This window comes from Chrysochloris asiatica, unplaced genomic scaffold (assembly GCF_000296735.1).
Source record: "Chrysochloris asiatica unplaced genomic scaffold, ChrAsi1.0 scaffold00042, whole genome shotgun sequence".
NCBI lineage: Eukaryota > Metazoa > Chordata > Mammalia > Afrosoricida > Chrysochloridae > Chrysochloris > Chrysochloris asiatica.
Genome location: NW_006408560.1, coordinates 11,881,787 through 11,893,485, shown reverse-complemented (window position 1 = coordinate 11,893,485; position 11,699 = coordinate 11,881,787). Strand labels below are relative to the sequence as shown.

General features: G+C 54.7%; 2 protein-coding genes across 2 annotated transcripts in view; both read right to left on the bottom strand.

Moving 5' to 3' along the window:
- Positions 1-219: 219 nt before the first annotated feature.
- Positions 220-5,213, bottom strand: SLC27A3 (solute carrier family 27 (fatty acid transporter), member 3). The gene is given in 11 exon segments (XM_006861721.1): positions 220-396; positions 662-792; positions 894-991; positions 1,234-1,432; positions 1,570-1,660; positions 1,768-1,962; positions 2,240-2,364; positions 2,893-3,051; positions 3,360-3,569; positions 3,906-4,736; positions 5,135-5,213. Coding segments are annotated over 11 exon segments (2,295 nt in total).
- A 1,401-nt stretch (positions 5,214-6,614) lies between these two features.
- The window catches only part of INTS3 (integrator complex subunit 3), a 59,343-nt gene continuing 54,258 nt past the window's right edge, over positions 6,615-11,699 (bottom strand). The window contains exons 22-30 of the mRNA XM_006861474.1: positions 10,628-10,696; positions 9,838-9,913; positions 9,325-9,438; positions 8,998-9,046; positions 7,827-7,994; positions 7,415-7,515; positions 7,188-7,260; positions 6,844-7,000; positions 6,615-6,729 (exon numbers count right to left, since the gene is read on the bottom strand). Of these exons, the coding sequence (XP_006861536.1) occupies positions 6,652-6,729; positions 6,844-7,000; positions 7,188-7,260; positions 7,415-7,515; positions 7,827-7,994; positions 8,998-9,046; positions 9,325-9,438; positions 9,838-9,913; positions 10,628-10,696 (885 nt within the window). The 3' untranslated portion in view covers positions 6,615-6,651. The remainder of the gene's footprint in view (positions 6,730-6,843; positions 7,001-7,187; positions 7,261-7,414; positions 7,516-7,826; positions 7,995-8,997; positions 9,047-9,324; positions 9,439-9,837; positions 9,914-10,627; positions 10,697-11,699) is intronic.

Below are 11,699 nucleotides of genomic sequence, written 5' to 3'. Positions count from 1 at the left end.
CTGGGGCTCACATGCAGTCAAGCCCAGAATGTAGGAGTCTGTGACTCGCTGCCAGGAGAGAACTTCAGAAGGAAAAGCAGTTACAAGACGAACACATTAGATCAGAATGACAGAGCCAGATTGGCTCTGGTTCCATTTATTACAAAATATCAGTTACAAATTCAACATAGAAAAGATCCCTAGATACCTGCAATGTCCCTGACCCTACATGAGGGGCTCTCAGATGCGAAGGTCCCCAGCCAGGAGGGCACTGTGCCGGGCAGGTGTGAGAGACAGATAGGCACCCGCAGCTGGGTCCAGAACGTAGAGTGGGTCGGACAGTGAGCTTGGGTTAAAGCCCTCATTTGCCATCCGGACCTTTTGCTGTTTGAAAGTCTCTGTGGTGGCCAGAGATTCCTGGGGAGAAGGAGAGAGGGATTCTGCCCTTTGTGCCCATCCAGGCTCAGTCTCTGTCAGATGACTAGTTGGACACAAAGGGTGAGGGGATATGAGGCCCAGGTTGAGGGGACAGGGAGGAGAAGAGCCAGACATGGAGACGGAAGGGATACAGAGAAAGGAGGGGTGAGAAGCAGGTGTCAGAGAGTGTGTTATGTGGGGCCCTTGGGGAGTTTGAGTGCTGTGTTGAGGCTGTATGCAATGCAGAGGTGAGAGGCTGATTTACCTGGAGTCTTAGGAATCGAGGCCGGGCATAAGGTGGCAAGTTCTCAGAAATGTGGGTATAGAGCTGCACAAGGTCCAGAGAGTGGGGGGGACGCAGCACCAGGGCTGCCATTCCAGCCCTTCCTTCGTGTCCTGGTAGATGTAGAAGGCAGGGTGAGCCACCCCACGATTGACCATGAAGCTCTCATGCTCCCTGAGTTGGGTGCCTCCATCCCCTCCCATGCCTTAGGCACCTGGCACAGTGACCCCATAGACGTTCACCTCCTGAAGAAAATCCAGGGCTTCTAAGACCTCAGCCACCTCGGTTGTGGCCACATTTTCCCCCTTCCATCTGCCAGAGAGCAGAGATTCAAAAGTGTGAGCCAGGGGTCAGGGCCTTATGAGCTTGGGGGAGGAGGGGAGGTCAGAGGGCAGAGTGCCAGGCTGTCTCAGAGTCTAAAGGCTTAGGAAATCTGAGAATGGCAGATTAGTTAGAGTGGGTTGAGGTGGGAGCTTAGTGAGTTGAAGTTTTGTGGGTGAGGTCCCAGAGATCAGATGTCAAGGACTAAAAACCAGGAAGTCCTGGACAGATACCTGAAGGTATCTCCAGTACGGTCGTGGAAGCGAAGGAAGCCTTGGTCGTCACACACCAACAAGTCCCCAGTGTTGAAGAAAACATCCCCAGGTCGGAAGACATTCTCCAGCAGCTTTCCCCGGGTCAACTCTGGGCCCCCGGCATAGCCCAGGAATGGGGTCTGCTGGCTAACGGGAGCCACTAGCAGCCCTGGCTCACCTGGCAGAGTTGCTGGGGTCAGGGGTGGCTGCCCGCCTTGCCCAGAGCCTCCTCTCCCCCACATTCCCTTACCCCTCAATCCCAATCCTCTTCTACCAGCTTCACTACCCCCCCATCTACCCCACCTAAGCACCAACCGGGAGATGTGGCCACACAGCGCCCCTGGGCATCCCGAACCGGCTCCCCTGTGGTGACATCATAGCGAATCAAAGAGAAGGGGAACAGGCGCTAGGGGAAGGGAGATCCAAGACTGGGTCATGTCAGTTGGCAAGAGCCCGGCACCCCCAGCTTCCCACTGCTCCACAGCTTCTCTCACTTTCGTCCCTGCCTCTCACCTTGTAAAGCCACGAGGCGCGTCCTACCGCACCCTGCTGTCCTGTGTAGTTGAAAGTGGCTACATTTCCCTCTGTCATTCCATATGTTTCCAGCACTTGTAGGGGCCCAAAGCGCCGCACAAAACGCTCCCAGGTGTCTGGACGTAGCCCACTGCCCACTGCCAGCCGGACTTTATGGTCATGCTCTGCCTTGCTCTGAGAGGAGGGAGGAGGGACAGAACTTCAGCACCAAGGTGCCAACTTTACAAAATAAAGTGCTGTACCTTATCCCTATCGCCCCCTCCCAGTGTCACCTGCAGATGTCCCCACATCAGATGCCCCCCTGCATCTCAGGCCCCTCATCCCATCCTGCCATTTCCTTCTTCCAGCTTCCTCTTCCCTCCAACCCCCAGGATGGGCTCTGTCTTCTGCAAACTGTCTTGCTCCCTGTGACCCATCCTCCTGCCTCTGCCCCAGAGCTGTGCCCACGCACCGGGGGCTGGTTGACAAGGTACCGGCACAACTCCCCGATGTACTGGAACACCGTCACATTGTGCTGCTGGCAGTCCTCCCAGAACTGACCAGCTGAGAACTTGGACTTCAGCACCACTGTAGCCCCTGCCAGAAGCAGGAGGGAGAAGGAAGAAGGACGGACATTCAAGGCTGTGGGATTGGCACCTGACACCTCCTCCCTTCTCAGACACCAGCCTTCACTGTATGTAATTCCCTGGGAGAGGCCACTGTGAGGGTCAGACTTTCAGTGGGCCAAGTGGGCCCTTTGCTTTTCCCACCTGTGCTTTGCAGAGGTTAACACTCTGGTCCTACTCTTCCCACTTCCAGACACCCCAATCCTCTGTACTCCCACCCCCAGCCCTGCCCACTTCTTGGACTGATGGCCACAACCCTTCTCTCCCGTTGACATTGGAGTTCTGGGAACTGTGTGGCCTCCCTACTTGCTTAGCCTGAGCAGACAATGCTTCCCCATTTTACCAGGAGCTCCTGGAGGGTAGGGCTCTGCCTCCTCCTTCCTCTGGCTTCTCTACCCTGAAGGGCTCAGGAAACATGCCCAGGTCAGCACATGAATACATGTTTGCTTGGAGGGCTGTATGGGCATAGGGTGGGGTGGGGGACACAGGGGAGACTCACCGATGCCCAGGCAGCCCACAATGCCTAGCAGGGAGCCAGACATGTGGTAGAGTGGGAGGGCCAGGTAGATGATATCCTCCTGGTGAACACCACACAGATGGTAGAAGCCCTGGCACTGCAGGATCTTCAGATGACTGATGCGAGCAGCCTTGGGGAGACCTGTAGGGTGGCTGGTGTTAGGGGAGGGTCTAAGCTCCAGGCCCTACCTCCCTCTTTCCCACAGAAAGCTGCAGAGGCAGGAGCAGAAGCCAACGAGGAAAAAAGCAAGGCTGTCCTGGAAATGTGGGCAGCTTTGGGGAGGTGAAGTGAAGAAGGTGAGAGGGTTGGAGAAAAAGGGGGGAATGTGGCCACAGGACATTAGTTCTGGGGGTTGTGGAGGCGTGACCTGGGAGTAGGAGTCACAGACCCTGGTCTTCCTCTGCGTTATTAGTTTCTGGGAGGTAAACATGAGGGTGTCTAGTCCTCACCTGTGGTGCCAGAGGTGAAGATGTACAGGCAGGTGTCCATTATGCTCTGAGGGGCCGATAGGTACCCAGGAACTGGCCCATCCACTTCAGCTGAGGCAGCAGCCAGTAAATCACTGATTCCAGCAGGCAATTTTCCAGGGCCTGCAGCCCACAGGCGGAGCCCCATGGCTCTTAGAGCAGGCAGATCAGGTTCCAAGGACTCCAGGAACTCTGCATCGGGTGGCAAACACAGCTCCGCAGCTCGACCACTACCCAGAAGTCTCCCCTATCCCTGAGTCTATTTCCTGGTACTGCTCTTGTATGAGGGTGAAGAGCATGGCCAAACCCATCACTGTTCTGGGATCAGGAGTCCAATTAACTGGGGGGGTGGGGGGGGAGGGAAACACAGCCCCAGTCCTATCCCTTCACTAACCTAGAAACTCATTTCTGCACCCCAGGGTGATAAGTTCCCCTTCCTTCCATCCAGAACCATTTGGGAGCCCCCTCCCCAGACCCGTCCCTCTCAGAGGCTGGTCCCGCCCCACTCAGTCGAGTGCTACAGCTTACCTGGCGCCAGCACCAGCGCGCGCGCGCCGCAGCTGCGGAGGCAGTGCAGGAGGGGGCCCCGGCGCAGGGCGGTGGGCACAAAGGCAGTGCATAGGCCAGCCTTGGCCAGACCGAACCAGAGCCATAGGAACTCTGGGCTAGAGGGGAGGAGCAACGCCACTGTTGCCCCGGGCTCCAGAGGGGCTGCGACTTCTCCAACTCTGGCTGTAGCATCTCCTTCACACTCAGCCAGCGCCGCTCGGCTTCCGGCCGCGTCTCCTGTTCCCTGCGCCTGCCGTTCGCCTTCCCTGGCACGCTCAGTGCCACCACCACCACTGCCGGGTCCTCCGTCCCAGCCCCGCGCGCGCAAAAAGGCGCGCGCCACCCGGTTACTATCGCATTCCGCCTCCGCATAGCTGAAGCGCCTTGCGCCGTGAATGAGAAAGGTGTGTGCAGGGCGCTCCCGGGCCAGCTGCGCCAGACGCCAAGCAAGGCTGCAGCCCCCGTCGGGACTTTTTGGGTCGGCGGCAGCTGCGGCCAAGGCGCGGGCTCGGAGAGCTCGTTTGCAGCGGAGGGCGCGGACGGTGAAGGCCAGATCTGCTGCGAGCCAGCGCAGCTGTGGCCAGAGGTGCAGCTTCAGCAAGAGCAGCGGCAGCAACAGAAGGAGGGGCAGCAGGAGAGCGGCCATGGTACCCTCTCTCCGACTCGCCACCGTCTGGCTCCAGCTTCTTCGTAAACACCCCAGATATTTCTTCCCGAAAAACTGGGGCCTCTCGTTCTTGCTCTAAAACCTCTCCTTTCCGGGAGCGCGCGTGCGCTGGCACACGCCCCTTCCCACCCAGCCTCCCCCTACTCCCCACGGGGCGGAGAGCAAAGGCCCGAAAGCAGTGTCTGTGTGTGGGGCCTTCCAATCTCTCCGCCTTCCCCACGACCTATGCTCCGCCCTAGGCACGCTCTCTCTCGACTACTCGTGGGCCGCACCCTACCAGGTCTGGGGAGGTGCTCCCGCGTTCCTTCAATCCAGGGTCGTGTCTCTGCCTTTTAACATTCTTTCCCCGCTTGGCCAGGGTTTAAGCATCTGGCTGGATTTTGAGCCCAGGTCTGAAGCCTGGGCGACTGGATCCCAGTCTGGTCTTTTCCTAATCTTTCCAATTTTTACTTTTGATGGGCAAGTACCCAAAAGAGGGTATGGCAAGTCCTAACATGGTGGCCAGACCTATGCCCTCCCCTAAGCTACCAGCAGCAGCAACCCCAGGGGGTGGGTGGGGTCCCAAGAGCTAAGTAGGGGAAAGGTGGAGGCCCAGACCGCCAGATTTCTGGGGAGGTCATGGCGGCGTAGGCCCCTCCCTTTGGGCAAGGGTACAATAATAGGGGCCAGCCAGCAAACGCTTTCCATCCTGGTTATAATTGGGGCCGAGGAAACTGGGTAAGGAGAAAGGAAGAAAAAAGTGGAGGCCTCCAGCGGTTGAGATTTTCAAATGAGCAGCTTTGAGGGAAGGGATAACTTGGATTCTGTAATGTAAAAGAAATTTGCAGACCAGTCTGCAGTTAGCCCCCTCATCCCCCGCAGCGGGCCTCCCAGAGCAGCAAGGGAACAACAGTCTAGCCAAGGAGCCTCCTGGTGCACGTGAACCAGCAAGTGCCTGACTGGAAGGAAAAGGGGCCTTCCTTCCTGGTGGTTGGACTGTCTCCATTTGGCACACTTCTGTCCCAGGCCTGACTTCTGAACATTCAAGCAGTTCCTTCTAACTACAGGCAGTAAATGAGAGTGGCTTCTAGGAAGATTAGCTTGTGAAAGTCTCTAAGTTCTGGAGAAAGAGAGAAGGCGCTGGCATCCCTGTCCACACCACCAGGAGTGGTGGGAGGATGGGGACACCTCCCTGTCAGTCCCTCCTGCTCTAGACAATAAATGGGGTGGGGGCGGGGACAGGGGCAGGGAGGGAAAAGGATGTCACAAGGCCACAAGTAGGGTACCATATACACCCGAACCCCCTCTGTACATGCACGGGGTAGATGGAGGCAGCAACTCTGGCACAAAAGAGGTTCTGGCTTGTTTTATTGTCATTTAAAAACAACTTTTTTTAAAACGCTATTACCTCTGGCAAAAAAAAAAAAAAAGGCAAAAATCCCCAAAGAAATGGGACCATTAGACAGTTCTGTGCAACTTGCCTCTGGACTCCCTGGGTCTCCAGCCCAGCTGAAGGTGCCAAGCTGGCAGAGCACACCTCCCTCTCAGGTTCCTTCTTGAGCACTTGCAGCATGTGCTCTAGGGTAAGACATGTCACAAGCTGGATATCCATTTCACACTGGTTATGGAGAGTGACTATAAAATGTCTGTTCAGAGCAAATCAGGACCAAGGGGGAAGTGGGAAGGGGTCCCCTCACATGGAGTCTCTCTTATCCGAGCTTCTCTGGCCAGCTGCCCTCTTTCTCATTTTTCTTCTCTGCTGAAACAGTTCTGAAGGGAGGGGCTCAGGACATCCACAGCAGTCACAGTTTTGCACAATCTCTGGCCTCAGTGGGAACCCAAATATTGGGTGGGAGAGGCAGTATAATTCAGCTGGGGACCCCTCAGGAGAGGTGGGAGGAGGGGCTGGGGGCCTGCATGGCAGCTTCTTAGGCTGGACTTGAGGAAGTGCATCCTTCCCACAGGGTAAGTTTTGGGATAGAGAGAGGGAATGTCCTCCTTTGGTCTCCCTAGCCCCATTAACCTTGATTCACCAGTGAAAGGAGGACAGTCCAAGTAGGGGTGGAAAGGACCACAGGCTCAATCACTGTCAGAACCCACTGCAGAGGACCCCTTCCGTTTCCGCTTGGTAGGTTTCGGTTTTGTGTCTTCCTCTTCCTGGAAAAGAACAGGAGAGAGGAGGACAAAATGACTGGTCTGGGCAGTGGCTGGTCTCAACCCCACCTGCACCCAGCGCTCAGTCTCCTCCTAGGTTCTAGCTGAGGCCCGCACCGAGGCACTGCTGGAGCCTGACTCTTCCTCAGCATTGGGGGGCTGTGTGGCATTCTTTCGACTTCGTGGACTGGACAGAGCTGCTTTTCTCCGGCTCTTGGGTGGCTTGGTAGAAGAGTCCTCATATTCTTCAGCCAGTGAGAAAAGGTCACTGAATCTGAGGGGAGAAAGAACTCTTAGCGTGAGGGGCATATTGGTCTTAGGTTCATTTGCCCACACTTTTTTCTGGCCCCAGATCTGGGTCTTTCTCTTCAATGCCAGTGTTTTGCTAGACATTAAATTCCTATCTCTCCAGCTGGCCTCCTCCCCACCACTCCCCTGGCCAAGGGTGCAAGGCGCCTCACTTCATCTTGTGGGCTTCGTCACAGCTGGCCTGAACATGCTGCAGAGCCTGGAGAATTGGAGTTTGGCTGAAAACTAGAAGGAGAAGGATGGGGGCAGGCAGGCAAGAAAGAGCAATCAGATGTCTTAGAGTTCATTAAATGGCAATCAAAAGTTGTTTTTTCTGAATGGGTGTAGGGTCTACCCCTGCCCTCCTGGCCCCTTCCTCAGGGACGGGTGGGAAGCATACAGTTCTGCTTGGTGTTGGTCAGGTTGAGACGCAGATTATCCAAGTGCTCCAGAATCTGCTCCAGGGTCAGCTGGGCCAGCTTACTGCTGGAGCTCCTCAGGCTGCAAGTGGGGGGCAGTGGGCCAGAGTCAGAATGTGAAGTGAGGCTCCAGGAACCTTGTACCCACCTCCCTGCCTAGCTGAGGTGAGAGATGTGCTTACAAATGGAACCCTGGCCATCTGAGCACTAGAACTTTCCTCCAGGGGAAAGGTCACACCACTAGATGTCGCCACAAACCAGGCTAAGCTGTGCTGGGCAAGGTGCCATAGCCAGAGATAGTTACTGAAGACTGCCCTGGGGATGGCCTGTGACAGTGGGCAGGAAGTGCTGGGCAGCCTGGCCTGGAGGACCCCCACAGGGGCCATGTCACACCTTTGCCTCTTGCGAGGGAGGCTGTTGTTCTTGATGAGCAGGGACTTGATGTGCTCAGCCAGAAGCTCATCGTGCTTCATGCACCAGTGCCGCAGGATGCTGGTGGTGAACTGGTCGTCAGGGTGGCAGGGTCGGCTCAGCACCATCTTCACCATTTCCTCACTGGGCCTGGGGGTGTGAGCGGGTGGCAGGCATCATGTCACACAGCTGCCTAAGCAACCAAGTAGTGGCTTCCCAACCCAGACTCCCCAGAGTCTCTGTCGCTTCCAACTCTCACATCCCTCTCCGTCTCCTAGGGTGGAGGAATGCACGGTTTCATTCAAGGGGGAAAGTCAGGAAATCGAAGTGAGAGTCTTCAGTTTCCGCGTTAGTATAAGATGGTCATATGCATGTGTGCACGTGTGTGTGTGTGTTATGAAGGTGACCCACCAAGGCTCTCCCACCCCACCCCAATAAAATAGTCAGAAGAGGGGCCAGAGATGGAAAAGGACAAGCAGGTGATGTTGTGTATACTCCTCCATGCATGACACTGTCAGAGTTGTGGGCCAACTTGGCATCCAGCCCAAGGAAGGTGCAGGAGAGGGCTGTGCAGCCTTGGGCCCCCACACAGTACTCCACTGTCCCAATTCCTTTAAGATACTACCATTTCTAGTATCTCAGGTGAGAGAAGAGAAAAGGTTGGAAGGAAGGAAGGAAAAGCACCCAGCGTTGCCCCACTGATCTAGTGGGTGTTGGCAAAGTGCCTATGATGGCAGAGAGGCCCCACCGTTGGGAGGAACACAGTGGTTCAGGGGCTCTGCTCTGGGCAGGTCCAGAGGGGATGGTGGCTCCCTTTGCTCTAACCCCTCCTGCTCCTGCTCTTTGATTACAGAAGCATGGAGGAGGGGGAGCAGGAGCCAGCAGTGATTAGAACTGCAGGGGCAGCAGGAAACAAGGATATCCGGTCCCCACCTCTGAGGGCAGCTCCTGGTGGGCAGGGGGGTAAAGTCAGAGGAAGCCTAACCCCATGGGAGCTGCGTATCTGTGAGTCAACTTTGGGGGCGGGCAGGAGAAAACACGATCGGGAGCAGGACAGAACCCTTTCACTATAGCCTCTCTGGCACATTGAAATGGAGGGCTAGAGTGTCGCCCACCCCCCACCCCACCCCGCCCCACTCAGGATGGCACTCACTTCTCTCTTCGGAGCTGAAGCAGTAGGCAGGAAAGGGCCTCAGGGTGCTCTGTGGAGGGGAAGAGCAGAAGCAGAGGCTGCTCAGAGGATGGCATGAGCCCAGAAGAAACCTGGGCACCACTCCCATCCCCCACCCGTCTTCCCTGAGGAGCCAGGGAGATTCCTGATTCCACTCTTACAAAATCTCAGAGCCCTGAGCAGAGCCCAGGGCCTGGCTTGCAGGAGGAGGCCTGCCTTCTGGCACTTGGGTGGGAAGGGGAGGGAGCAGTGGTTCTAGCTGCTCTGAGTCCAGCCTCCCCCATGATGCCTACCCACAATCCTACTCACCCTTATATTTGAGGTGCTGCAGGATAGGGATGATGGTCTCCAGAGGGATGTTGTGGGCCAGGAAGAGCTGCCAGGCACAGTATTGCTCAAAGGTTTCCCAGTCCAGGCTCTGGACTGGAGAGAACAGAGAACATCTGTTTCCAACAGATGCACATGGCTAATCCACTCACTACTAGCACCTTAAGCAGAGATGGAACAGGGGTAGAACAGTAACCCTAAAACTATAGATCCTCTAGCATTCACACATAGTTTATTGCCAAAGCCCTTACACCACTTTTGTACTCCCACCAGCACCAAGGCTGCAGGGGTAAGCTTAAATCTTTCCATTTTATAAAGCAAGAAACAGATTCAGAAAGACACTGCCCAAGACCACACAGAAGGGTGGAGTGACTGGTCTATCCCCTAATGCCTCAGCCCAGCCCAGCTTTTCTGATGCTAGAAAAAGACACTCACTCTCTCACTCTCTCTCCCCGCACCCCTTTCGCAGGGAACCTGGGAGGCTTTGTCACTTACTGAGTATGTTGAGAACGGAGTCTTTTCGGAACATAACCAGGTTCCCCATCATCACATGGCAGACTAGCTCCTGGAGCTGAGGAGAAGGAAGAAAGAGCCCATTAGCTCTAAAGGAGGCCAGGTATAGAGGGAGAAGCAGAAGAAAGTGGCAAGCCTGGTGTAGAAGGAGAGGAAATGGCACATAAGGGACATTGGGGTCTCTGAGGGATGAAGGAGCTGGTAAAGGAGCAACAGGGCTGAGCAAGTATTAGCTCTAGGAACCCACCCCCGAGCCTGCTATTAGAAGAATGGATAACTTCTCCATCTGACCTTAGTCTGGGCCTCTGACCCACACTAGTCTATGGTTGACCCACAGGAGACCAGGTCCTGGTTATAGGTGTGGGGAGGAGAAGGGCAAAGGAAAAGAATTCTTGAGTGATAAGCTTCCTCTTTTATGTATGTGAAACTGAGTGGCTGAGGAATAGAGATGGGACAGTCAATGGGTGCAAGCATAAGTCAAGTAAATATGCTCTGATCATTTTCATTCTCAGCCAAGAGGAAGACCAGAGGAGAGCTAAAGATCGTCAAATCCTGGAGTTTTCCCCATGGTGACAGGATTTCACAAAGAATACAGACAACAAAAGGACTATGAACAGGACAGGCCTGACCCCAGCCAGTTTCTCTTGGGTCCTACTTTGCTTTCTCCAGCACCCACCACCTAAGTGCAGCAAATCTAGCTTGGGAGCAGAGTGCCTGTAGAGAGAGCCAGGCCCTGATTTCCCTGGTCCGGAGCTGTCAGTCTGAGGGTCACCTGTGCAGAATCTATCACAGCCACGATCATGTTCAGCAGCTCCCCGCTTCTCAAGGTCTCATCTGGAAACTGGGTAGAAAAAGAGGGAGACTAGGGCAAGTGCCCAGGCTGGATCCTTAGTTTCACCTCATAACCTACTCCTCTTCTGTAGTACCTGCTCAAGGCACGGTTCAAACCTAACAATTAGGAGGATGGTTCAGGACTGGGCAGTTTTTTATTTTTGTTCTGTTGTGCATAGGGTTGCTATGAATCAGAGCCAACTCTATGGTACCTAACAACAAAAGGCAAGCTGGGTCCGCCAGCTAATATAAATCCCTAAACAGAACTCAAAAGAGCCATGAAGCTGAGAGTCTGACCCTTGAAGGCACTTAAGTTTTGTTATTTGAAGCATGTGTGTATGGAAAGGAACGGAGAACTATCTATAGAGAGAAAGCTAGATCTGAAAGGACTGCACATGATACTAGTTCTGAGCGGAACTTATAACAGAATCAACATTTGCGGCTTTGGCAGCAAAGACATCAATCTATACTGACTGCCTAGCCAAGGAGGAGAAGATGCAGAGTGTATGTGCGTTTGGTGGTGTGTGAGGGAGACAGGACCCCTCTGGAGAGGTCAGTTCACTAGGGAGGGAGTGGAGGGAAGAAATTGCCATCTACTTGGCATCTGGATCCCTTCCCTCCCTCTGGCTCTTGACTGGGGTCACGGTTCCTCTTGTCATGCCCACATCCCATGCTCTGATTTCCCTGTTTTGGGAACTTTCACAAAGAGAAGGAATTGCTAGAGATCTCCTTCTATGCTCCAGTTCTAAGGAAGACTGTGAGAGAGCAAGGGGAAATGAAAGCTGAGCCTTCACTACTGAAACCCTGGTCTTTGAGAATCATTTGAGACAATCCAAGGGTGACCATCAGAGGGCAGAATGGCTAGAGGTATTTATGAACATGGATCCAGATGATGGGGCCAAAACTAAGACGCCAAATGTACAGGTCCAGACCCTGACTCACACCACCTGCTGATTCCAGTTAGGAAGCCAGTTACACTAAAGGCTATGCATTCTGTGGACTGTACAAAAATT